The 27,517-nt window shown below is 43.2% G+C and overlaps 1 protein-coding gene across 1 annotated transcript; it reads right to left on the reverse strand.

Annotated features, from left to right (window-relative positions):
- Window positions 1–26,145, reverse strand: RLF (RLF zinc finger; the record flags this gene model as incomplete). The annotated part of the gene is made up of 7 exons (XM_062637686.1): window positions 1–5,540; window positions 8,201–8,342; window positions 9,838–9,974; window positions 11,880–12,082; window positions 14,904–15,036; window positions 20,782–20,863; window positions 25,973–26,145. Coding segments are annotated over 7 exons (5,601 nt in total), but the record flags the coding sequence as incomplete, so codon positions are not given.
- Between the last annotated feature and the right edge of the window lie 1,372 nt (window positions 26,146–27,517).

Genomic DNA, 27,517 nt, shown 5'->3' on the forward strand with positions numbered 1-27,517 from the left:
TGAATCTTCCAGCTGGTTTATTCGTTATCAAAAGAGCTAACCAGGGAACCCGAAATGTGCACTGATACTTTCAAGTGACACAACTCTCTGGCAACGCTCTTCAAACCCTTTTGTGCCACACAGTCTCAGAAGCATCTTCTCCCTTCCAAGGTAACTAGGAGTTTCCCATCTGCAAGTGACAAGTGCTTCCTACCTGTACTCATTATAATTCAAGTCTGAAAAAAGCACAGAGAATGTGATAAAATAATACTTTACTTTTCTTTATCTATACTGTTTCAGTCTGATAAATTATCTACAAATGCATAAAACTTAAGCAACATTGTCCAATGCACTCAGAATGGTCCCAAATTCAATTACAAGTAAACGACATTAAAGATTTACTGTACAGTAAACAAATGGGTGAAAAACTGTAATTTATTGAAACTCATAACTCAAAAAATATAAGATGCTGTAGTGTACAATATGTTACACAAAGCACCCTAGGGTGCACATTCAAGTCAAGTAATAACTCCATCGCCCCCCAAACCCTGGTACCCTAGTACTTGTTCCATATACAATCATGCACATTTACTCTTCAAGAGGAAGCCCCCAGTATTCTGATGTGTTAAATAGCACCAAAATCAGCATAGTTCATTGAAAAAAATGGGGAGCAAAATTAACTTGGCCAATACTTTTGACAGATATTATACATTCATGGAATTAAACAGTCTAAACTAACCTAAACAGTGTGTACTGTAACAATTACTGTTCTAATTTGAAGTTCTCCCCGTATAGCAGTAGTGGAGGCAATCTGCTCTAAGCAAAACTACTTATGTACTTCCTACACAAAGCTCATCTGCCTTTTTTGTTGGAAATAAGTCTATGAGGGGTGTGGAAAACTTGGATCTTTCAAGAACAACTACTGGTCTTAAGTAATGCAGCTGTTTTAAGGCAAGGTCTCCACAGTCCGTTAGTGCCTTGTCCAAGATAGCCCTCAAATTTTCTAAGGAAGGGGCAGACGATGACTCTGACAAGAGGGGCTGGATTTCTGTTAGCTGCTCGTGGGTATCTGGGGCTATGATTACATTTTTGTCATCTACAAAGTTGTTTACTGGTGTCTCCCCTTGATTGTCTCCCTCTTTTTTCAAGGTCTTATCTACTGGCAGCTGCTCAGTAGAGTCCCATTCTACCTCCTCCACCAAATCGTCATCATCATCGTCATCTTTTCCCTCACTTTCCTGAATGAATTTCAGAAATGAAGACTCAAACCCCATTGGTTTAAATGTCTTTAAATCAAATGGTTTGGACACTGGAGGCTTATGAAATTTGTCTTTCGTAGCACAAAGTACATTTCTTTTTGTAGTCGGACTAACTGCACTATGTTGACTTTCTTCTGGGTCTTTCTTTCTTGGCAACTCTAATTGTAAACCAGGCAAGTAAGAGCTAGTCTCTCTGTCACTCTTTTCAGAAAGCTCTTCAGTTTTACATGTAACTGTCTCCCTGATGTTTTGCTCTTCAGAAGAGGTGTTCTCTGAACTGTGGTTACATTTTAAAGTGCCCGAATACGTAAAGGCACTGGCATCAAAACTCACATTACTCGATGGAAGTCTTTTTTGGTCTTCATCGCTTACATCTTGAGGTTCACAGTCAGTATTTGGAACGAGAGGTTTGTCGCTTTCCTGCACGGGCTCAGGATTAGCTGATTTATCCTCTGGAGGAACATCGACACCTTTTTTATCCGAGCTTGCAGCTGTGTAGGAGCAGGGCTGCTTCTCAGTCATGACACCACACTTAACACAGACAACAAGCCTCTGAAGCCGCTGCTCTATATACATATTGGTCATCTGATGTGTGCGCTTGTAGTGCCTCACTATGCTGCTTTCCAATTTGACAACAGACAAGCATCCCTGAACCATGCAAGGGTACTGGGTCTGGTTAGACTTCTCTTTGCACATCTGTAGGGCTTCCTCCTTTGTTTTGAAGTTCATCGACTGCTTTTCTCTACTTTTGCTAGTTCTTTTAGCTTTTAACGGCTTCCTGTTTTGCTTGTCTGCATCAAAACCGTCTTGCAAATAACTCTGCTCATTTTTAGCTTTATCTTGCTCTTCTTCCTCCTCTTTCTGGTTTCTAAAGAGGCTGTCGTAGTATTCACTGTGTCGGAAATACACGTGTTGAGAGTAGTGGCTGTAATTGGTGAAAATCCGATCGCAGCCATTAAGGTCACAATGGATTTCAAAATCCTTGTTTAATTTTTCTTCACTGGCATGTTCATCTATTAGGTGCTGTTTGAGCTTATTAAAGGTACAAAACGCAGCAGGGCAGTGGGGCTGGTTACACGCGAACCTTGCAGATTCAGCTTCAGAAAGCAGTTTTTGATCCTCAAAGTGTTCATTGTGGAAATCACTACAATGCTTAGCGAGAGCTTTAGAACACAGAAAACGCTTACCACAGTCTTTGTGTTTGCATGCAAATATTTTTTTACATTTGACAAGTTCCCTTTTTTTTCTTGCTTTATCTCTTTCTAAGCAGAGCTGCTCCTTATTATACTGGTGAACAGTTCTATAATGGCGAATCAAACCTTTCTGGTTAGTAAAGGCTGAGTTGCAACTTTTATGTATGCAATGAAATGGTTTGTGGTATTTATGCAATATATAACATAAGTTTCCTTTAGCAACTGTTCTTTTGCTTCCTCTTCCCTGTCTTGCTTCCAGTTCTTCCCTGTGACTGTCCAGAGAAGCTATGTTAGAGGTTTTCCTCGTGACATTATTGTCTGTCTCTTCATTGGACTCCAAATCTGTCTCGGAACTAAAGTCTTCCTTTTTCGTGCGACACGGCTGCTCAGAGGGGTTTGAGCGTTCATTGAATTCCATGCTGGATGCACGGACAGGGGCTGGGACAGTGCTGGCTTTATGGATGTCATTTGCACATAAACCTACATGATCAAACTTCTCATTGGAACATACCTTGTGAGCCGCCCTCTCAGAGCCAATCTGATGCTTGTTTTTATAGTGAATTCTAAGGTGGGTTTTTCTCGTAAATGATCTTTGGCAAATATGACACTTGAAGGGCGAGTACCGATGCTGGAACATGTTTAACTGAAGAACCATTTCCTTTGAGTAGTTATGCTTTCTAACATAATGCATTAAGAGAGCTTCTCTGGTCACAAACTCACACGTACACCCTTGACATTCACAGAAAAATGGTTTAGCTGCCAGCTGAGTAAGGTACTGGCTGGGTAAATTATCTTGTTGCTCCTGAAGCTGAAATTTTGAGGTAGTTTCATCTACTGACTCAGGGCACTTGCCATCCCTAGATGAATAGGACTGTAAAGAACCCAAAAAAGGCTTGTGTCTTGAAGAATTCTGAATATTAGAATTTTTTAAGCTTAGATGCTTCAAGCCTAACATTAACTCCAACATGTTATCTTCAATATTGGAGTCTTTAGAACTGTCATAAAAAGATGTTTCTGGGGAAGAAGGACAAGTTTCTTCCTTCAGGCCATTGCTTCCTTTAGCATCTACACTACAATACACACTTTCTGGAGAGTCAGCATTTGTATCTGAACTATGACCTAACTGCGTGTTAATGTCTGTAGGGGATTTACCGTCCTGAGCCTCACTCAACAGGTTGAGAAAGTCTTTAGTTTTCACCTCCGTATTTCTTTTCCCTTTAAAGTTATATGGATGGACCCTGCGAAGGTGTTTTTGCATACTTCTGGTATTTTTGTGCGTGGAACAGCAGCCTTCAAAACCACAGGAGATTCGTTTTCCATCCAAGCAAACTGCCACATTGGAACACTGTTGTTTCACATCTGCTGGATGGAAGACTCCTTCCTGGGACATGAGAAAACCTGGAACTGACTGATGGTGAGCTGTTTCGATCAGTAGAGGAGACACCTGGCCTTGGTTTACTGCAGCATCTGACCTGTGCTCGCCACTATGAAGACTGCAGTTACTTTCACTGTCTAGGTCTTCGCTGTCAGAGAGCGCTTCTTCCTTAATCTGTGGGATTTCTTGAGAGCCTGAAGGATCCAAGTTATCATTCAGGCTGGAATTTTCAGACTGTTCAAGCAGCTGCGACTCCGGAAGGCAACTGCATTTGTCTTTTGAAACTGACTCTTCAAGTTTTACTTGCTTCACTTCCCCATTTGACACCTCAATATTATGCACTGCGAGGTGATTCTGAAATTCAGATTTGGAATAATAAAACTTTTTGCAACCAAAGAAGTTGCAGGTGTACGATGCGTCTCTGAAGTGCTGTGCCTCGTGATGGTAAAGTTGCCCTAAGTCACTGAAAACAATATTACAGCCATTTAGCTCACATTTATAACGAAGGTCATCATGTGTTTGTTTGTGATTGAGAAGCTCATTAACTGACCCAAATCTCGCATAACAATCCATCGACACACACATGTAGGGTTGAGGTCCACAGTGCACCCGTTCATGCTCCCGCAAATGAAAGGACGTCATGAAGTGTCGGCGACAGTAAGCACACTTTTCTCTCCTGTTTTTCATATCCAAGTAGTGCTTTGCATTCTCATCATTGTTTTGATGCTCAGCCTTCAGATGCACGCTTAGGTATTTGAACTGTTTAAATACCCTGGAACAATCTGTTCCGGGACAGGGGTAGATGTCTCTGTCTTGTAGCTGGCAATTCTCCAGTTGGCTGAACGTGACGTACTCGTGCGTGTCGTTGTCAAAGCCCTCGGGCAGCTGATGCGACTTCTCCTGACAGGCTGGCGGTGGGCTGCCGGAAGCTGTTATCTTTTGTGGGGATCTCTCTTTCTTCAGGATTAGTTTCTTTTTAGGTCTGTGCGTTCTGCTGGGTGGCATTTTAACATGCTCCATTACATGCGGGACAAAAAGCTCCTTCCTCTTGAACTTCTTTGTGCACACCGGACACGTGTAAACACCATCTTCCATATGCATCTTTGAATGATGCAGGATTCTGGCCTCTATACACTCCCTTTTGCAAAGCACGCAAAAAAATTTGTATTGAAGCCATCTCTGGTATCTTTCTGAAGAACCAATTGGCTTTTTTACCCTTACTTTTTCTTTAGGGTGGGTCATTGTGTCTTTTCCATCATAGTATTTATGTTCCTTTGACTCTTCATAGTCACTAAAGAAAGTTTCTAACATATCGGTTTCGTTGACTGACATATTACAACTTGCATCGTCCTCGGAATCAGAAGCTGCTTTCCCTAACAGTTTAAGGCAATGTCGCTTTAAAGTCTTCCAGTCCCAAAATTCAGGATCAAACGGCCAATACGCTTTTAAAGCTAACAGCAGCTCACAACGGAGGGAGTTTGGAACCAGTGCATTTTCTTCATCAAATTTTTGATCCGGTTGCATATAGAGCTCTTCCAACACATTAAATCCGCTCAAAGTTGGCTCAAGTAGAAATTCGGTGAGCTGACAAGCTCTTCTGACTTCAAGGTCTTCTGGTAAAAGGCATGCAATTGTTTTACAGACTGACGTCTTCATCTCATCGCTTCCATTTGAGCGGATCTGAAGGGCTCTCACACATAACAGAACAGACACTGCGAGTCCTGCTTCTTCTGCCTGTTAAAAACACACATAAACAGCCACAAAACAAATGTTACTTTTCTTGGATAAGCACATTCCCTCTAGAACTGGTCTATGAAAAAAAACATGCAACGAGAACACCCAGGAGCCTACAGCCCAGTCAGAACCTATTCAGGCTCTTGAGTGGTAAGTGCTTGAGTCACTGTGGAGCAGCCACACAAACTAGTTTAGGCATTGCAAAACATCTTCCTAATTCCTCTCTCCTCGACTGACTCTGACCCGTAACTCAGATGTCCAAAAGAGAATAAAGTACATCCTCCATATGCATTGCTCCCACAGCATCCACACAGGTTATTCATTCAGAATATGTGATACTGTGTAATAAGGGAATTAATGTAAATTCACACCCTGCAACAAAATAACCTTCGACAGCAAAAGCAGCACAGTAGCAGAAATGATTCCTGATGAAGACAATTGGCATTTCCCTTCCAAGCATTTTCTGAGGAATCTCTACAACACCGAGGTGCTGCTCAACAGCATCAGGAAGATACCTACAAATATTACTCACATGCTGGCTTTAAAAACAGTGTATTCCAAATTCTACATGGACAAAAGTGAAAGTTACCTTGTTCCAAAAACATACTTTTCAGCATAAAGAACGTGAATGCATGAACTATTTAGTCCTTGTTAGTAAAGTAACAGTTAAGATATTTATGAATAACGTAGAGAGATGACAAGTGGCTGACACAAGCACATCCACTGTAGCTCAGATGGTAAAGATCCAAAGGAGCTAAGAAGTTAAAAGAATTAGCAAGCTTTTATACTCTCTGTGCACTGTACTGGAAGTCAAGCAATAGTTCTTTAATTCAGTACAGTGTTTATTTGCTAGACAGCTATACAAAAAGCCATTTCCCCAGGAGAAGGAACTGGTATACAGTTAATGATGCACTGTGTTTTATACATAAAAGTGCACATTCATGCATATTTTAAACACAGAAATATGACAACTTTAGATAAACTAGTTTCAAATATTTCTCTCTGCAATCACAACTGGAATTCATCTTTGCCAAATTAGAGTTCTGGACTCTATGATCCATAAAAAGGACAATCATGTCACCCTCCTGAGCTCTGCTCTGACTCTAAACCAGGATTCTGATACGAGCTCTTATCAAATCACACTTGGCAACTCCTTTGCTTCACAGGATTATATCTACTCAGTGAAAGAGACTCCCACATGAACAAATCTAAAGCAAGAGAGAAATTTAACTGAAAAAAGAAACCTTGTCTGTTGTGTCCATAATCCAGTCGATGCCTTAATTCTGAATTAACTCTGGTCCATGCAAGAATGAAAAAAGATCAGCAGATTTGGGAGTGTAACATTAACTGAAACATTCGTAAAACTGGAGTTCATGTGGCTAATTCAACTCTCTATGTACAAAACCATGCTGCTTTCAGGAAGAAACATCTGAAATCTTTTGGAAATGGTGACATTCCCAAGGGAAATTCCTGTACCTAATTTAAGTTTCACTGTCTGTGTAATACTGTTACTAAACAGTCAAAATCCTGTCATCAGCGAGCTTACTTTTCCTCCATTAAAGTGTGCCTGATTCATTTTCATGTGTCCTTGTCGTGGTTTAAGCCCAGCCAGTAACTCAGAACTATGCAGCCACTTGCTCACTCCCCCACTTCTTCCTCCCCTAGCTCCCATAGGGATAGGGAGGAGAATGGAAAGAATGTAACTCCCACGGGTTGAGATAAGAGCAGTCCAGTAACTAAGGTATAACACAAACCACTGCTGCTACCACCAACAGTAATAATGATAAGGGAAATAACAAAAGAGAACACAACCGCTCACCACCCGCCAACCGATACCCAGCCCGACCGAGCAGTGATCAAGCCCTTCCGGGTAACTGCTCCCAGTTTATATACTGGGCATGACGTGCTGCGGTATGGAATACCTCTTTGGTTAGTTTGGGTCAGGTGTCCTGTCTCTGCTTCCTCCCGGCTTCCCCTCCTCCCTGGCAGAGCATGAGACTCACAAAGTCCTTGGTCAGAGTAAGCATTACCGAGCAACAACTAAAAACATCGGTGTTATCAGCGCTGTTCCCAGGCTGAAAGTCAAAAACACAGCACTGCACCAGCTACTAAGGAGGAGAAAAACGACTGCTGCTGCTGAACCCAGGACAGCCCCCCAAAAATCTATGCTCTCGCAGTGACCAGACACAGAAAGCTTTAGTCTAGCCAATTCCAAGACTCAGAGCAGCAACCAAGGGAAGACAGAAACCTCCTATGGAGCAAATGCCAGATTAACCATAGCCATCCCTTCTGCTCTACTATGAAGAGCACGCTGCACCCTCCTCCTGTGTAGATGCATCAATTAAAGTCTTTCCATTACTCCTCAAACAGAGATTACAAGTTTATAAAAACTGCTGTCAAGCATCTCGTGAACCTTTCTGCAGCTTCCTGAAGATGGACATCAGAACAGGAGGTAGAAGTCCAGATGCGTCAGGCTGACCCAAACCTAAAAGGGCAGGCATTTTTCAGAGGTTTTTGTTAGTAACTTATGAAGCACTTAATCGGAAAGTGTGAATAAAGAAACAAGCTGTATTTCAGATCAGTTCAGAAGAATTATCAAAACAGTAAACTCATGTAAACAGATCTAAGCATGTTCAAAGACTGGACAGCAGCTTGCTTACTTCAGATTGGATGACTCTTATCAAGAAGAATAAATGCTGTAGAGTTTTGGCAATGATGCCAAACTGACGACATCTTTCCAAAAAGGAATCTAAAGAGGGATCTATTCTTCTCTGCAGTTTGCTCCAGAAAAGCGTCAGTTCCCTGCAAAGAGTTGAAAGCAGAACATAAAAACACTGCGGATATACAGAGTTTGGCCAGTCTGCACTCTTCAGGGCAGACCTGACCGCAACAATGTGTTAGTAAAAGGCAGCACACACTTCAATGAGGTCCCTGTCTCTGAGAGATGCTGCACACAACTCTTACTGTACATTACTCCTAAACAAGCATCAGATCAAAACACCACATATATCCTGTTATTTAATCAGAGAATGATAGACTGGTTTGGGTTGAAAGGACCTTAAAGCTCTTCCAGTTCCAACCCCGTGCCACAGGCAGGGACACCTTCCACTAGAGCAGGCTGCTCCAAGCTCCATTCAACCTGGCCTTGAGCACTGCCAGGGATGGGGCAGCCACAGCTTCTCTCAGCACCCTGTGCCAGTGCCTCAGCACCCTCACAAAGGTATCTACTTAGACTTCAAAGTCAAATCAAACCTACACCAGCAGATCAGCCTGGAGAGAAGCTTCTTGAAGTTGTGCTTGGTTACAGTTCATACTTAATGCCACTTGTGTTAATGCTAAGGATCACATTGTTTCATGGACTGAATTGCCTGACTCCCTAAGGCCACCCACTAGCTTGGACCTCTAACAACAGCGTGGACATAACGACATGACTTCAGCACAAGTGACAGAAACCTGCTAACATCTTCGATAAGTAGGAAGATACTTGTGTCACTAGACTCTGCCAACATTTACATCTTTAAGCCTTCACTGCTTGTCACTTAGGCTAGCCAAGTTTAAAGCTGTGGAAATACCTACTCATGTTACAGCTGCACCATGGTTTGCATAGAGTCAACCTCAGGCAGGCGCCATCATGGTCCAGACTGGGATGCCTCGTGTAGACAGATCTACAGCTCTAACTGATCGCTCCCAACTCATTAGTCAGGAGAAACTGTAGGTTATACAGTTACAGGACCTAAAAGTTTTATTCAAATTCTATCTAGTTTTAGTTCAGACTTCATCCTGCAAGCAAAAATCCAGCCATGGCTGTCACAAAGAGATCTTAACAATAAATGCTGGGGCGGGGGGGGGGGGCTGCTTCTGCTACTTCCTACTAGTACATTCCTACTACTTCTACCACTGATGATGGTGTGAAAAAAATGGCAAAAACCTCTCATGGGTCTAAGTAGTTAAGAAGGAAGAACTGAATAACAAGATACTTTGTGGAACCACAAACCTTAGAGGTTTAATATCAACCCAGACAGCACTACTTAGAGCTGCTACACTGTTGAAGCATTACTGTCAATGCCAAGTTTCCTTTTTAAACACTATTTTTGTCTAACTGCTCCATTACTGTAGCAAGATGAGTCCCTATTTATTTTGTCACAAGTTACCTAGAAAGTAACCTTCAGTTTGATGTACTTCCAAAGTTAAAGATAGATCCAATTTCTCTACATAGCTTTCCAATGTATTAGCTCAATTCTCTTGCATTGAGGCCAGAGAGGAACAGTTAGGAGTAGCAGTACCACTTAGTACTTACCAAGAGCAATACACGTTTGCTGTTTGAAGCTGATGAGTAAGGTATGTTGTACACAGAACAAAAGCAGTGTTTTCTTGTCCTTCAGATTCCAGATTGCAGATGATGTCCAGGACTTCTTTGCAATCCACTTTTGCAATCTTCAAGAAAACAAAAGAAAAGGTACTTTATTCTCAGCATGTTACCAACACAAATGCGTGGTTACCACGTCAAAGGAAATGGTCTCACAAACATGTAAACAAACACTACATCTCCTTTAATACCCAGGGTTCACACCACACCTTTCAGTTACAGCATGGCATGACTTCATCTATGTCAGTTCTGATCCCTTCTCAGTTTTCTTTGGGACCATCTTCTATTTTGGGTAGCTTAGCAAAATACTTCCATGCAGACAACAGTCCATCTAAAACTTCCCATTCCTTTTGAACATGTGCAGACATCCCTGTTTTCCTCTGAAAATCAAAAGCAAGGTCCAAAAAGGTCAAGAGATGTGAAGAAAAAGAACAACCCCAGTCTCTTGTCCACTTTGTCCTTAAGTGCTGCTTCTGAACAATCACACTCCAAAGCATGATGTTAAAAATAGAAGTGTTTAGAGGAGACACAAATCCCATGGAAGTTCTGGAAAGCCTACTTAAAGGTAGGTGTTTATGAAGTGCTTTTACTGTTAAGACAACACTATTTTTAATGCATGTTTTCCACTGGATCTATTCCACTTCACAGAATAGCAGGTACTCAAGCAACATCTACTTTAATCAGCTGTTGCTACTATAAGCAATTCAAGAGAGAAACCTCAAGAACTGATCTAAGTGACAGTGCTTTGCTACCCAAGGGGACAGACGTCACTGCTCCTTGCATGTCAGACATAATAAGCATTTGCAATATCTGCACATCATGTGCCACCTCCGACAGGATGAGGGAGATGGAAAACCAAGCCCATACAAATGGCCACATGAACGAATGTCAAAGGTGTTCACCACTGCACAGGAGGGAAGAGGCTGCTGGAGCTTACAGGAGGGGTTTGGTGCTTGTTTGTATCGGGTTTTCTTTCTTTTCTTTATTAAAAAAAACAGCTCCACAAAAGCTTTTCTCTCCTAGGTCAGAATGATGGGGAGATAAGTAACTGATGCAGTACCAGTATTTGCATCAGAGAAGACAGCTTCCCAATTAGGTTTTGCTTACAAAGGGAACCGAAGCTTTAAGTTTTCAAACACATCTAACATGAGCCAGCTTCTGTGTGCACTCGCAGCCCAGAAACCAACCGTGTCCTGGGCTGCATCCAAAGGAGCGTGACCAGCAGGTCGAAGGAAGTGATCCTGCCCCTCTACCCTGCCCTTGTGAGACCTCACCTGGAGCACTGTGTGCAGTTCTGGTGTCCTCAACATAAAAAGGACATGGAACTGTTGGAACAAGTCCAGAGGAGGCCATGAGGATGCTCAGGGGCTGGAGCACCTCCTGTATGAAGACAGGCTGAGAGAGTTGGGGCTGTTCAGCCTGGAGAAGAGAAGCTGCGTGGAGACCTCAGAGCAGCCTTCCAGTATCTGAAGGGGGCTACAAGGATGCTGGAGAGGGGCTCTTCATCAGTGACTGCAGTGACAGGACAAGGGGTAACGGGTTAAAACTGAAACAGGGGAAGTTCAGGTTGGATATAAGGAAGTCCTTCCCTGTGAGGGTGATGACGCACTGGAATGGGTTGCCCAAGGAAGTTGTGAATGCTCCATCCCTGGCAGTGTTCAAGGCCAGGCTGGACAGAGCCTTGGGTGACATGGTCTAGTTGAAGGTGTCCCTGCACATGGCAGTGGGGCCAGAACTAGATGATCTTAAGGTCCTTTCTAACCCAAACGATTCTATGATTCTATGAACGTAAGCATGAAAGACACCAGCAGTTAATACAAATGTTCTTCCCTACTGCAGCCTGCGAGAGATCATTTCTTTTTTGGAACTCTGCTGCAACAGTTTCACTCTTCAGCTTCAGTTCTTAGTATTGCAGAAAGAAATGATAAAAAGATTGATAAATATACATGAAAAAGGGACTGTGGATTACTAACCTCCTTAATGGAGTCTTCATTAGGCAGCATAGAACACACACATGTGATGTAGGCTTGGCGAAAAGATGAGACATTTGCAATTTCTGAGGACTCTGCACACAGTTTTGACAAGTATCGAGCTTGTGGGATGCAGTTTGACTTCATCAGATGTTTTATTCGCATCTGCAGAAAGGAAGGCCCTTCTTGTGTAATCAATTTATTGGCTAGGAAAAGAAAAAAGCCTTTGAGAATACACCAAGGTACAGCTCGCATTTCACTGAAATCACATTTTACTTCATGACAAACTTGTCTCAGTCTGGTCAGTTTGCTTAGGATATTTGAGGTGTGATCAAAAGCGACAGCAATCAATGGAATACTTTCTCCTAAACAAATTCACACCAACTGTGTAGGGAGAGAACGCTGGGCTATAGAACACAGACACCTCTCCAAAGGACAGCATCCATTCGCACAGTAAGTAGTATGGCACAGCAGCGGCTAAAGCAGCACTCATCAGACCACACAGGATTTGGAATGAGATACCAACAGTTTAGCTGAGATTCAAAATCTTCATATTGCAAAGCAGCAGAACTGCTTCAAACACAGTATCCCATACTTTTCAACTGGAGGTTTTCCCACCCAAATTATTAAAACCCACATAATGCCAAAATACACAAAATGAGACTGAGGGTGGCACTGTTATCGTTGTGGCACTTTGGAAGAACTGTCTTTTAAGACCTGCTTATGCTCTAGATCAACCAAATACTCCCAAGACATTATGAGACTCGAACTAATTAAACAGGAACAATGCAACTTGTGGTTATTTTTGTAACTAGTTAGCAAAATTTAGTTAATCTAAAACCTCATGGATTTAAGTTTGCTCTCCCCAGGTACCTGTAGAACCGCAGAGTACCTCAAGTTGGAAGGGACCTGTAAGGATCACTGAACCCAACTCCCTGCTCCTCACAGGACTACCTAAAACTAAACCATATATTGACAGCATTGCCCAGACACTCCTTGATCTCTGACAGGCTTATTGCCATGACTACCTCCATGGGGAGCCTGTTGCAAGGACTGACCACCCCCTCAGTAAAGAACCTTTTCCTAATGTCCTGACACAGCTTCATTTCATTTCCTCATGTCCTACCAGAGAGAGGAGACCAGCACCTCCCTATCCATTATTTACTGTAGCTCTTTAAGTCCAATTCATCAGCCAATTGCTCACCCAAAGTATAATGGACTTGTCTAGCCATACGCTGGACATTTTATCCACAGGGATACTGTGAGAGACAACATCAAAAGCTTCGCTACAGACCATGTACTTTCCCTTAGCTGACAAAACAGTACGCCTCAAGAGAGCTATGATGCCATTTCAAGCTTAACATAAAGCTCGACAGAAAGGCTTGATGCTCCTCTCCAGAGCTGTACATACTTCAAAAGCACCTGGAGAATTAAAGAGTCAATACATTCTTACACTGCACGCAACAATGCGTATCGACAAGAAACAAACTGTCTGATGACCTGTAGAAAGAAGTATGGAAATGTCTGAGATGTTCTGACAAGCCACATTAGAACCGGTGTCCTGCAGCAGCTGTAGTCAACCAGCTACCTGCAAAGGCTGTCATTTACTCTGGGTTAGCCAAAAAGGAAAGTTTGCTTTAGGGTAACAACTTAGTGGAAGAACCATTGCATAAAACCATTTTCACTATGTGAGTATCTTACTGGGAGAGATGGGTAGCTAAGAAATCAGTAGTACAGAATTTCTGAGAGAGGACTGTACACAATACAAGGCAAGAACAATCTCAGGCTTTCTGCACTTAAATTCTGTCCAAATAAAAGAACATCACCTTCTGACAGACACCACACCAGTTAACAGAAGGTTTTCAAAGTGCACCTAAACAGAAAACCCATTTCAGGGTACATACCACATGGTTGTAGTGAGATTCCCTGGTATTCTGCAGAAGTCTGCTTAATGGGCCATTAGATTTTATTTTCTATATAGGTTTTATTTTCTAAATACAGATTTAAGTTTCGAGTCTATGGTGCTAGGTTCCATTTTTGAGAGGAAAACCTCTGAGCAGTAAACTCTTGACACAGCTGACACCTCACATTAAAGTAACCTCAGGAGAGAAGGCAGAAAAAGCTGGGAATAAGCTCTCCAGTTGCTAGGAAACAAGCCTCCTCTCTTAAAATTTACATCTGTACATGCCACTGTGCTTCAAATTTATCAAGGAAAACAGTGCTTCCATCTCCATCCTGTTTGATGCAAGGGAATGCTGTCACAACAGGGTGGCTCAAAACACCCCATTACTGAAGAACTCGAAGAAGGCTTGCTTATTCAACACATCCATCCAGGTGAAGCACATTACTCATGGTCATGTCTGTACATGTAGTTTATGTACTGTTAACGGAGGGACTGAAATACCTGCAAGTCCTTAATGCTACCACTAACAGATACGAAAACAATTCAGTGAGTAAAGGAAGAGAACACATCCAAAAGTTCTATGAAGCGATGCTAAAAGCTCCTTTCCTTCCTCACCTCTCAACATTTTCTGATTCAAGATCTTATTTCCATAGTCTAAACACACTGAGGTTCCAAGCCCAGAGCTCAATGAAACCTCCACACTCATGTTGCCCCTCCACATGTGCTTGTCATACCTCCGAACGGTGTGGGGAGGCACGGTTCCTCCCTGGGAAGCATTCAGGAGCATGTTTAAAAGCAAAGTTCTGAAGAACAAACCACCTCAGGGAGCAAAATTTCCCTATTTTTATGATGGAAAGAAAGGTTTTTTTTTTAAAAATGGAGCTTCAAAATATTCAAATTGCTGGCTAGTAGAGCCCAAGCTAAGATGATTTAGCAAGGCCACATTATTCAGAGTGACACTGAGGCAGTTTCATCATAACTACCTTTTAGCAACACAAGAATACTATTGCACAATGCAATTTAAAATACAGCTCTCTTTTGACTTCAGATCACTGGCTCCCCACCACAACTGCACCAAGTAATTCCTTAATACCCACACATCATCTCTGGAATCACCTTCTTACCTTCCTCAGCTTCTACTGGTTGCTGGGACAGAATTTTGAGAAGAACTGGATGTTTCCATATTCCTTCCCTTGTGATATCCACCAGTATTTGGAGGTTGTTATTCCCAAATTCCAGCAAAGCATCATGTGAATCCTACAAAATGTGACAACAAAAAAAGTCATTCAAAGGCTCTGCTAAAAATTAAACTGATGTGATTTTACATTACCTGCCCAAAACTTCCCAATCTCAAAGTACTGGAATGGCTTAAGTCAAAAAGCCTGCTCTGCAGTTGTAATTCTGCAATGCACAACACTGCCAACCCAGCCCAAACGTGATCATGAATAATTTCCTTTATTAAGATGGAAACATCCTTCTACTGAATACAGATTTCCTCACAAAATAAACCATGCCCAGTGGTCACTCCAACATCCAGGGACTTCCAGTCCTGCAAGTTCTGATGCTGTGAAGGCTGGCGCAGGGACCCTCCACCCTCAACAAGCCTCCAGCTGAAGTTCCTCCACCAACCCTGTGCCCACAGCACAACACCCACCAGAGATTAGGGCCCTAACACTTTTAATGCTGGAAATCTGAGGAGTGAAGGATGAGACATTTCACATGGAGAGAAGTTGAGAGCCTAATGCAGGAAAAAGGCAACTGCAAAGGATTCCAGCACTTCATGTGTCTACCAGGAAAACCCATCCCGGGTGACCGGCACTGAAAAACTGAAGCTCACTGAAGGCAGTTTAACTAGAGAGCCATAAAGCTGTTTCTCACAGCAGCCACAGCACATCTCACATTTAAGAACTGATTTGATACATGACATGTCCCCTGGTTCTGGTGAGCTGTGGTTTAGCAGGCAGCACTTCCAACACCGTTATTAACCTCAGGCTGGCTTTCAGTAGCCTCTGCTGTATCCTCTCTATATGGCAGACACAAGTCCATGTTCTAAATGGTCAGAATTAAATGGGGCTATGCTATAACCACTGGGAATAGCAGAGTAACCAGAGTCCTGCAGCATGGGCTGTCAAAAGACAGCAATAAACTGCATTCCCCATTGCAACACACAATCAAGCTCCCGAGTTACCTTCAGGAACCAAATGAATTTGCTATGAAAATACCCAAGGCTTTCCCATTAACCATTCACAGTAAAAGGCATCTTTTTATTTAACAATTAGATGTCCTTTAATAAATTTGATATACACATTCAATATCAAAGGCTAATTTCAGACCAACTTCAATGTTTTGATATACCAATTTCCTTTCTAATACTGCAGCAAACTGCACTTCACAGGTCTCTGGAGAAGAGAGCTTGGATTTAACTCTTGGGCAAAGCACCTGCCCACTAAGGATTGAAGCTTTATCCCCAGCAAAAGATTTACCAAGAGGAAATCACATTCCTTCAGTGAATGTTTCATTTACTTGATCCATAGCTGTTGTAAGTCAGAGTCTCACAAGTTTCTTAAGGGACTCCTCTCCAATGACTCTGAAACCATGCTATCAGACATGCTACTTAGTAAATCCCAAATTAAAGTCAAGTGTCCAATGGCAAGTTTATATGGATCTATTCATCCCTTGGATAGTCCACCCATCTCTACAACACGAAACTAAGCGTATGAGGCTCTTCAGGTAGTCTGCGCATCCGGATGACTCTGGGTCAATTCCTGCACTAAACCAAGAGCACAGGTGAGTTTAGAGGAGAATCATTCCCAGTAGATACTAAGAGAAGATTCCAACAACCAAAAGGGAACCAGAGGAGTATGCACATACCCCTACAAAGCTCACTACAGCAACCACCTTCCAGAGTGCTCATGCAGCCCACAGTGAATTGGGACATTCTGGGGGATAAGCAACAACACTGGGTGGTGTTCTGCTGCACAGGATACGTATCTGTATCCTGCATATCTGTAGGATGTCTTGTCACAGGCAGCACAGGGAAGTCAAGGAAAAGTAATGCACATTTTGTATGTTCCTGTGTAAGCTGATAAGATAACACAAAATGTATTCTTGATTCCAGAAGCTGGTATTACTGTACTCCATCGCTGGACTGACCTTCCTATGCTAGTCATAACATTAAAGTAACCGTGTCCTGACTGCCCTTGAACAGACTTGATTTCAGCTATAACCAGCCTTTAATATAGTAGGCAAGATGGGAAAGGAGGAAGGAAACAAAACAAGTTATCAGTTGTCATTGTTAGAAGCCTATCGGACCGTCTGCCACCTTCAGGTGCTCATCAGACTTCAGGGCGTGGTGTTTGGGGGCCAGACTAAAGGACAGGAGCATCTGTTTGGTCTTCTTCACTTTGCTGAGGAAAATACGACTGAAAGCAAAAGAAAGCTCAAGAGAAATCTGAGAACAGCTCAGTGAGGCAGGGCATCAAATAACAGAGGCCATGGCACTCAGGAGCTTTGCCTCAAGTTTTACTGTTCAGGTCTGCACTTTGCCCTTCCTGGACCCTATGACTAGTGTCAGAGTTGGAGAAGAGAAGGGGCACAAAGCAGCACAACAGATGAGATGCTGGGACATGTTACCAGACAGAAGCCAAGGGTGTCGATGGAGATCACGGCTGTCACCCCAAGACCCATCATAGCTCTGAAAGGTCGCAGCCACTGGGAGAAGTCTCCAAGTGACTGGAAGAAACCACCAGTCCATTTGCAAGACCAAGGGGAGGAGAGCCCGAGGAACTATAGCCCAGCCAGCAAAACCTGTGCTCAGATAGACTATGGGGCAAATTCTCCTGGAAAGCACATCCAGGCACCTGAAGAACAAAAACGTGACTTGGGGCCAGCCAGGGTTTGCCAAGTGCAAGTTATGTTTTAGCAACCTATTTTCTGTGATAACAGGCTACAGATGACATCAGAGTCATCAGGCTTAGCAAGGCTTCCGGCAGGCTCCCACAGTAGCTTTAAACCCAAACTATTAAAATAGGGAAAGTGCACAACAATGCAGATGGAAAAACCAGGCTCAGGCTTGTGACCAATTGTACAGAGACCAGCTGGCAGCTGCCTCCGGTGGTCAACACTGAGCTGAAACTTCTAACACCTTCATGAATAGTCTGAATAAAGGGACACAGCACGTTCTCTGCCAGCTCACAGCTTGTACAGAACTTGGAGAGCACCTGACACTGCCCAGGCACTGACTGCAGAACATCACTGGCAGGGACGTACTGAAGTTCAAACAGCAAATGCTGCATCTGGCACAACCCCAGGTGTCACTACAGGCTGGTGACAAGCTGGCTACAGGTTCCAGCATGCCACAAGCAGCCTCTTGGGTCTGTAATTAAAGCGTAGGTCAGCAGTGAGCCCTTATGCAAACAGGCAAACTGTGCTGAACACTTTCAAGCACAGCATAACCAGGAGGTTGGCAAAGGGTTTATTCCTCTCCAGGATTCCTGAGACTCCACTGGAATAAAACACTAAACTCGTGGCTGTCCTCTACTATCCATTTGCCACAGCAGAGCAAGTCCAGCCAAGGCCACAGAGGGCCTATAAATTTTAGAGCTGCCTTATCTTCACTATACTCTCCAGGAGATAGTTGGAGCTGGACTCTTTCTGTCCAGAGTCAACAAGTCACATAAAGGGAAAGTCTGTGAAGTGTGTGTGGGAAGCATATCACTGTTCAAACAGCCTTGCTTTGAAAGGACTATGTGAACTTTGTGCTATCTCCATTCTTACAGACACTTAAAACTTGGTGGGGAAGGGCCCTAAGCAACCTGATTCAGCACAGCCCTTACTCTGCACGAAGAGGTGGATCAGGAAACTGGAGCTCCCTTCCAACTTCAGCTCCCTCGTGACTCTTCCACAACAGACACCTTCAGAGCACTGCATATTCAATGCATTTACTGGACATACTGAAAGCACACTCAGTGGGAGCTGGTGCTTCTGTCCTACACTAGTTCTTCTCTGGCTGCAAGAACAAAACCAAACCAACATCAGAAGAGAGCGAAAATGCACACATCAGGAGCTCTTTCCAAACACAACTGTACTGCAGGATTCCACCTGCTAAGGAGCACTACAGTTAAAAGCCTCACAACTGAATGCTACAATGGAGCAGTTTTGATACCTTCATTTCAATTTCCTTCACAGTAACCAGGACTGTGATTGTAAATACAGCCCCAATGTTGATTTTATTTGTAGCTAACCACTGTATCTGTGGCCCAACTCGGCTCCTGGCAGACTTGCTAACTGAGAATCAATAATTAAAGACTAAGCTACTTCTAAAACTGATTAGAAAAGCTAACAAGTGAGCTACTGGTGAGAGCACATCAAAATCAGTTGCTGATATCAGTAGAAGAGTTGGTGCTAATTGCAGATGCAAAGAGAGCAAAGTATGATGCTTAAAATCACACCCAATTGCTGGACTTTTGGCTTGGAGCCTGAAGCATTGCTCACAAAGGGGTGTTGCAGCTGCACCCTAAAGATGTGAGTGACTTTGTATGTTCTTAACCAGAGCTCAAACTGCTCCTAACTAACAGCACTGAGACCAACACATGAGCTACAACACACAAAGTTTTCAGACTGTACTTAAGCAGTTGAAAACATCACTTAAGCAACCCTTACAGTCACACAGCTGCTCCTCCTCTCAAGTATTTCCTTCCTGTGCAAGCTGGATCAGGAAACCAAATTTAGCAGAAAGAGCCTCAGGGGAGGAGTGGGGTTGTTTCTTCTTCTTTTGTTTTTCACATTTAAAGCACAATCAATCCCCACTTCACAGGCAGCTAAATGCCAGTAGGATCAGGCAGGTGAATTGCAGACCTAACTCAAGGCTGCTGCTGCTGCTGCCAAAAGATGCTCGTTACAGCCTCAGGACAACTTTAAAAATGCCAGTGAAAACCAATAAACTGACCTAAATTTGTATCTATGAAGCACGCAACCACAGGGCAGAGTTTTGTAAGTGGCACTTAGGATCATACAGGAAGTCTGTGCGCATCATTTTATCCTCAGCCTTGGGTGTTATCAGCAGCTACTACGGGGTCACAAAAGTTTTCATTTCATACTCACCCTCAATACACAAAACTTGTCTAAAGAAAGCATTCACACTCTGTCAGGTTCGAAGGGAACCCTGTTCCATAACCCATATTCAATTCCCATGACAATACATCTCTACTCCCACTAAAGCCATTTCTGAATGCACCGGTTTATCTTCCTCAACTGGCCAGATTACATCCATCCCCACAGTACCTCTCCAGAGTTCCAACCCCAGATCCGGTTTACATGCATCAAGAGCCCTGCTGTTGTTTGACTGTTGTTGGTGGGGATTGTTGCACCAACCCTTTCACTTGGATTTTACAGCATCTGCTCATCTATATGCACATCCTTTCGCTGCTGCCATTGTACAAAGTCTGTGTATGGATTCCTGCCACACGATCTCACACGTTGTTTTCATTTCACACAGGCTACCCCGGTCTTGCTTAGAGACAACAAAACTGGACTCATAAAAATCACAGAATCATTCAGATTGGAAAAGACCTTTAAGATCATCAAGTCCAACTGTCAACCCAGCTGGGGTTAACACTCAGCACTGCCAAGTCCACCACTAAACCATGACCCTAAGCACCACATCCACACATCACAGTTAAAATCATAGCAGCAATAGATCTGGCCCTCATCCTGGAAAAGTCTATTAGTACAAACACAGCAAGACTCATCTAACTCAGTCTTTTTCTCACACAAACCATCAGAAAGATCAAGATTTGCTACAACTGCCATGTCTATGTAGTTATAAACTACAGCCTAAGGCTGCCAATACTGTTGTTGCAATTGGCTGTTTGCTGCTCAGAAATTCTTGCTGCCTGGAAAACAGCAATCCAGGACAGGTGGAGTTCAGTGGAAGGAGAGGAGAGGAGGAACACAACAGCAGCTTTATTTATTAGGTTGTAAAGGGAAATTCAGAACACTTACCTGTATGGACTGATGGAATCCCAACCACACCTCATGTGGCAATTCACTTTCAGGAACTGAAAGCAGTAGCTCAAAACAACTCCTGGAAAAGTAAAAGGCAAGTAAGCAAGCTGTTCTTGAGCACACTGTGAACATTTGTGGCACATGTTACTTAGCGTTCAGGTAAGAAATGACAGTAACATTGAAACATGTTTGCCTGCACAAATCAAAGGCAAGAAACAGCCCCAGAATCAGGCAGGAGTCATAGGGAAAGAGTGTTCCTTTTACTGTGTACAGCCTCGCTAGGATGAGATTACAGATACTTTTATAATGCAGGGTATTTTACAATAGAATCACAGAACAGTTTGGGTTGGAAAGGACCTTAAGATCATTCAGTTCCAACCCCCCTGCCATGGGCAGGGACACCTCACACTAAACCAGGTCACCCAAAGCTTCGTCCAACCTGGCCTTGAGCACTGCCAGGGATGGAGCATTCACAACTTCCCTGGGCAACCCATTCCAGTGCCTCACCACCCTCACAGTAAAGAACTTCTTCCTTAGATCCAATCTAAACTGCCCCTGTTTCAGTTTGAACCCATCACCCCTTGTCCTATCCCTACAGTCCCTAATGAAGAGTCCCTCCCCAGCATCCCTATAGGCCCCCTTCAGATACTGGAAGCTGCTCTGAGGTCTCCACGTAGCTTCTCTTCTCCAGGCTGAACAGCCCCAACTGTTTTGTTCAATGTTGCTCAGGAACACTGCAGTACAGAATTTCTGCTCCTTCCTCTCACAAAAGAATCCTAACATTCATCTTGAATAAAACTCGTTTGAGCCCTCATGGTCTCTGCCTGGAGTGCGAATGAAAGTCAGCCTTACCTAGCAAGTGTCAGTGCTGAAATAGGTGAGAAAATAAAGCTAAAGAACAGCTTGACAAAAGACACAGAGATTAAAACAGAATGGGACCTAGAGAACATTTTCCTAACAGTAACCTAGAAGCAGCAGCTGTACCAAGAGGTGATCAGCAGAGAAACGGACCGGCAGAATAGATTCCTACAAGCACCTTATAAATCTGTCATAAAGGGGTGGGAGCATTCAAATATCTATGGTGCAAAGAGCAACGCTTACCAGGCACAGACACACCCCATCCACACTGAGAGTACATATCAAAGGTGTTCATATTTAAATCGGTGTTAGATCAGATTACAAATTTCCAAGTTCATTAATTCAGGGAGCTGCTGTATTTGAGGAGCTCAGTTACCTACACAACACAGTGGAGACATCATTCCCATCATCAGGCACTGGAATATCAACCATCACTGTGCCCACGAACAAGTGGGCAACAGGACCATCAGATATTCCAGCTGTCATAGGCCTCAGCACTATACAGGAATCAGGACTTACTTCTCCCTCGTACCCCAGCTTGGCAATACAAGTTATTCACCAGCCCAGATGTCCAGACCCAGGTGGTGGCTATCAGACTATCAAAAACCTTCATCAGTTCTCACAGTAACTCCATTTTCACATAACCAAAACCCCTACAAACAAACCCAAAGAGGGACCTGCTACGTGTCCAGTTTCCATGGACATCATACAGAGACTATCTGCAACAAACAAAACGTCTGCAAACTTCAGGGTCAACGTGCTTGTGGAGAGTCTCTGATGCACAGCTCATTTTCAGACTACAAGTGAACCAATCCTATCTACTTCCAAGCTCAACTCCTGGATATACTTTTCTTGAATATTACTTTTTCATGGATATACTGGTTAAATAAAATATCAGGTTTCAAACAAAATGTCAAAGCAAGGTTTTAGAAATCATTTTTCTATACTTAACCCTTCAGGTGCTACTTGGACAGTGAAAAAAACAGCTGAAATTAGATTTTTAAAGCATTGTGGTCCTACTGCTGGTAACATGAATGCAGCAGCCCCCTCACACAGTACACTCAGAAAGAAGAGCACTCGCAGAAGCTGGAGAGAAAGATCAGCTTCAAGGGCTTCCTGAGATCCCTGAGGACAGCCAGCTCACCACATCGCAGGGACAGACACATTTAAGATGGTTAAATTGTTCTTAGTTTTTCTAGAGAAGCATTACCTTAGGTATGGTAATACTGGGGGAGGCAGGGGTGTGCTGTGAGAGGAATGTGTTGTGGAAACAAGAAGTCCAAGTTCTACTTGACCAAGGCAAGTATGTGGTGGGCTGATGCCAACCTTACGGAGTTTAACCATGCCAAGGGCAAGGTCCTACACCTGGGTCAGAGCAATCCCAGGCACAGCTACAGGTTGGGCAGAGAAGAGATTCAGAGCAGCCCAAGGAGAAGGACTTGGGGGTGCTGGCTGATGAGAAAATGAACATGAGCCGGCTTCAGTGTGCGCTCACAGCCCAGAAAGCAACCGTATCATGGGCTGCATCCAAAGGAGCGTGACCAGCAGGTCATGGAGGTGATCCTGCCCCTCTGCTCTGCTCTTGTGAGACCTCACCTGGAGCATTGTGTGCAGTTCTGGTGTCCTCAACATAAAAACGACATGGAACTGTTGGAACAAGTCCAGAGGAGGCCATGAGGATGCTCAGGGGCTGCAGCACCTCCTGTATGGAGCCAGGCTGAGAAAGTTGGGGCTGTTGAGCCTGGAGAAGAGAAGCTGCATGGAGACCTCAGAGCAGCTTTCCAGTGTCTGAAGGGGGCCTATAGGGATGCTGGGGAGGGACTCTTCATTAGGGACTGCAGTGATAGGACAAGGGGTGATGGGTTAAAACTGAAGCAGGGAAGTTTAGATTGGATCTAAGAAAGAAGTTCTTTACTGTAAGGGTGGTGAGGCACTGGAATGGGTTGCCCAGGGAAGTTGTGAATGCTCCATCCCTGGCAGTGTTCAAGGCCAGGTTGGACAGAGCCTTGGGTGACCTGGTTTAGTGTGAGGTGTCCCTGCCCATGGCAGGGGGTTGGAACTGGATGATCTTAAGGTCCTTTCCAACCCTAACTATTCTATGATTCTATGTCCCTTCATGGCCATGGCTAAGGAGAACATTCCCGTTCCACCACAATCAGCTGCCAAATCTGTAAACTACAAGAGGCAGCACTCCAAGCTTTCCTTTTACTTCCTAAGGTTAGCGAGAGAGTGGTCCGACAAGGTCTCACACTGTACCTGCATCATGTTTCTTACGGGTGGCACAGCCTCTGCATCAGGCCACCTTTACTGTGAACACACAGCTGGCCAGGCGGCAAGGAAAACCACAGCAATGCTGAGTTTTGCTATTAGCGGCTCACCCTGCTGAGAAGTTCTTTCCCCCTTCTCTGGGAGGGATGTTGGAAGGGAAGTAGCAAGTAGAGCACTTTTGCTTTACAACAGGAAGCTTGCTTGTTTCATTTCTCATTGGGCTTCACGTCTGAAAATATACAGCATGCATGACAAAACCCAACCCAAAACCTGCAGTTACAAGGCAACAGGACACTTTCATGTCCCTACCCAAACAATAGCCTTCCTCCTCATGGAACTTAACTTTCACCTTTAAATCCCTCGTCTAACTCCTCTCTATCCCTTCCTTGGAAACTCTTATGCAAAATAAAACCATGGGAGAATTGACTTCAGTTATGTCATTTACCTCACCCTATCTGCAACCTCGTATTGTCTTTATCATTCTTTAGATTCCTCTCAAATGTAATCATAACAAGAATAGGGGAGATCCCAGCAAGTTATCTGAAAACACAAGGAACAGCAAACAAACTCCTCTCACTGAAAGACAGAAGAAGCCAGATTAGCAGAAGATTTGGATTTTTCTCAAGAGAAAAGCAATTTTGACAAAGAATTGGCATTCCTGCCTCAAATTATCCAACAGCTGCAAAATGCACACCAGGGATGGATGACCTGCACACAAAGACAGTGAAAGACAAGCTTTTAAGTGACATGAGTAGGAAACAGGCAGAACACACAAGCTAGTAAGTGATAATATGATGATGATGAGAATACTTTATCCATAAAGGGACAGTCTGCAAAAGGAATTCAGATATTTTGTATTATGTACCAGGTAAATGATTTAGCAGCTGAAGTCTTCAGTTTCCCTATTGAGAAGACAAGGCAGACTTTCCCTGATTTCATGGGGTTCTCCTTCTTTACAAAGGATTAAATAGAAAAATCAAAGTCACTCCTAGTTCACGTATTTCTTATAACTCAAAAAAAACCCAACCATGTAAAGAATTCAAGGCATCACACAGACATATCTGGTTCTGAGCTTTGATTGAAAGTTAGAACATCACAAAAAACCCCACTTCTGACCAAGGAGTTCATTGCAAAATCCTCCTCGAAAAGAACACTTGATTTCAGCCCACAAAGTGAGTAAGCTGCTGACAACAAAGAGAAAACAGTCCCCTGAAAAACTGTCCTGGAATTACTTTTACTTCATGGTGACCTTTATATTCGGGGCTTTAGATCTTCACCCTCCCCCTTCGAATAAAGCCTTACCAGCAAGGAATGACCGGCACATCAAGTTATCTTTGCAGGTCAAGGGTAGCAACTGATTCTCCTCCAATGGGTGTGGAAGGCCTCAGGCTACTCTTTTCAATCACAAATAGCTGCTTCCCACTTCCACCAGACTTCGAGGCACTACAAGTTCTAGCAACTTAGCTGATGGCCTGTAAAATAGTTGTCTCTTTTGTTCCAAGAATTGCTGTGCTTTAAGTCCTGCCTACTGGCACCTGTCAAAAAGCTCAGGCTGAACTACTGTGTTCCACTTTGCCATCCTGCAGCAACAGCCCACATGCACAACTTGCTTGCCATAAATACAAACCAGCTCATCCTTTTCAAAAAGGAACATGTTGAGAGGACACTGACAGCAGCAACCACACAGCAAGTGATAACAGTTTTATTCATCCATGCATGGAGGTCTAATATTAAAGCTTCTGCTCCATGAGGACCACACTAAGCTTTTTCTACAGAAAATTAGTCTTATTTTCAGAATTTCAGTACCTGCCTGATTACCCTGACACAGCAGAACAGAGCCTTACCACTTGTTCACATCCATTAGCAATACCCAAGTACATTTTTGTGGTATGATAAAAAAAACCCAGTTCTTAAGACATTCAATCATAATCAAAGATAATAAATCAAACACGGTTGTCAAATGAAGCACCACATTATTTCAGTGACTTGCTCTTTCATTTATAAAGTACATATTCTCATTTATTTATTTCTTAATAAGATAATGTACCAACTTAAAACTTACAGCACCAGCCTGCCAAGTACCAGAAGAACATCTTCACATTCGGTAGTCAAGTAAGGTCGTGCATTAGCAAAGCTTTGGATGGAGATCCGATATACTTCCAGAAAAGGTAAAACGTGTTCGGATGCACCCCGACTGCCAGCATACTGCAGCAGTGTCTGAAAGAAAAGGAGACAGCATTAGAAGTTCTCATCCCCCACTTTCAGCTAAAACCCAAACATCAATATGCAATATCAAACACATGCAGTGGAAGAATTCCTGGAAATGAGCAACTTTTACTCTGAACGAGAAATAAAATTGCAGCTTTTCTCCTGAAAAGAAGTTCTCCCTTTTACTAAAAAAAAATAAAAATTGCATTTATTTTATTATTTTTGATGAAGTTATCAGAATTTCTATTGAGGAGCAAGCTGGATGCAGTTGGCACAATGTGAACTGTTTAGTTAAAAATCAGGGAGGAGTCTTGCACTCCGCTTCAACTGCTATGGAGACAGGAGCACACATGTAACACTGGAACCTTTATTTATAGTGAGAATGCAGACAAATAGGCGAGAAGTTTGAGATGAAGAACAAATCATCCAGTTGTGGTATTTTAAAGATGAAGCCGTTACAAGGGGATACAGAACCCACATCAGACCTTTTTATGTAGTCAGTTTTCACATGCGGAATTATCCTGCATTTTACTACTTGCCCACAGCAATCCTACACTATCCAGAGGTAGCAATGAAGAAGCAATGGAAAATGTAGACAGTTTGAAGAGAACCAAAAGTCATTTCAAAGATCAGCACAGGGATGGCAGCAGTTATCTCCCAGCCTTTATAAAACTTCACTATGCCACCATAGTGTTTTCCTACAGTTGTAAAGGAATACTGAGAGCAAGCAGGACACCTCACCTCTACTGCCAGCTTGCTTCATAAGGAACACCTTCATGCATGTCCTCCTGCAACTCCACAGCATTATGCCTGTGTCCTTACCAGTTACAATCCCTCTCTCATGCTGCACTCCCCCTAAGCCAAACAAGGTACCAGCTGCAAAGAAAACACAAACCAATGAAGGTGATGACTGTGCTTTGTGCAACCCTTAGGGCCAAGTTCATATGGAAAAGAAGTTCAGAATGCTCCATCCTATCATTTAATACAAGCCAATATGTCCCAAGAGGATGACCAGGTCATATCAGGTTTCAAATTGCTTCAAGTTGGGACTCTGTCAAAGGATTTATTTTAACACCTATAAACACACACATAGGATCATATCAGATTATAACTGGAAGAAAGACACTACTGATGATCCCCCAATGAGCTTACTAAAACCAAGTGTGGTCATAATAGTCAGAAGCCTCTAAGATGAAGCCTAACTTTGAACACAGCAAGAAATACGTGGCCAACTTCACACTCTTTTGTGGGCTATTTGGAATCACGTCAGTGATCTAGCTGTACAACACTAGCCCTAGGGTAGAAATCAAATGCAGATATCCATTGGACTGACACAACCATGTGTGATGTTTAAGAGAAAAAACACACTCAATAAAAAAAAACATCGAAGCACCAGTAA

This window comes from Pezoporus occidentalis, unplaced genomic scaffold (genome assembly GCF_034315485.1).
Source record: "Pezoporus occidentalis ecotype Australia unplaced genomic scaffold, CSIRO_AGI_Poc_V1 ctg534, whole genome shotgun sequence".
In the NCBI taxonomy this organism is placed as follows: Eukaryota; Metazoa; Chordata; class Aves; order Psittaciformes; family Psittacidae; genus Pezoporus; species Pezoporus occidentalis.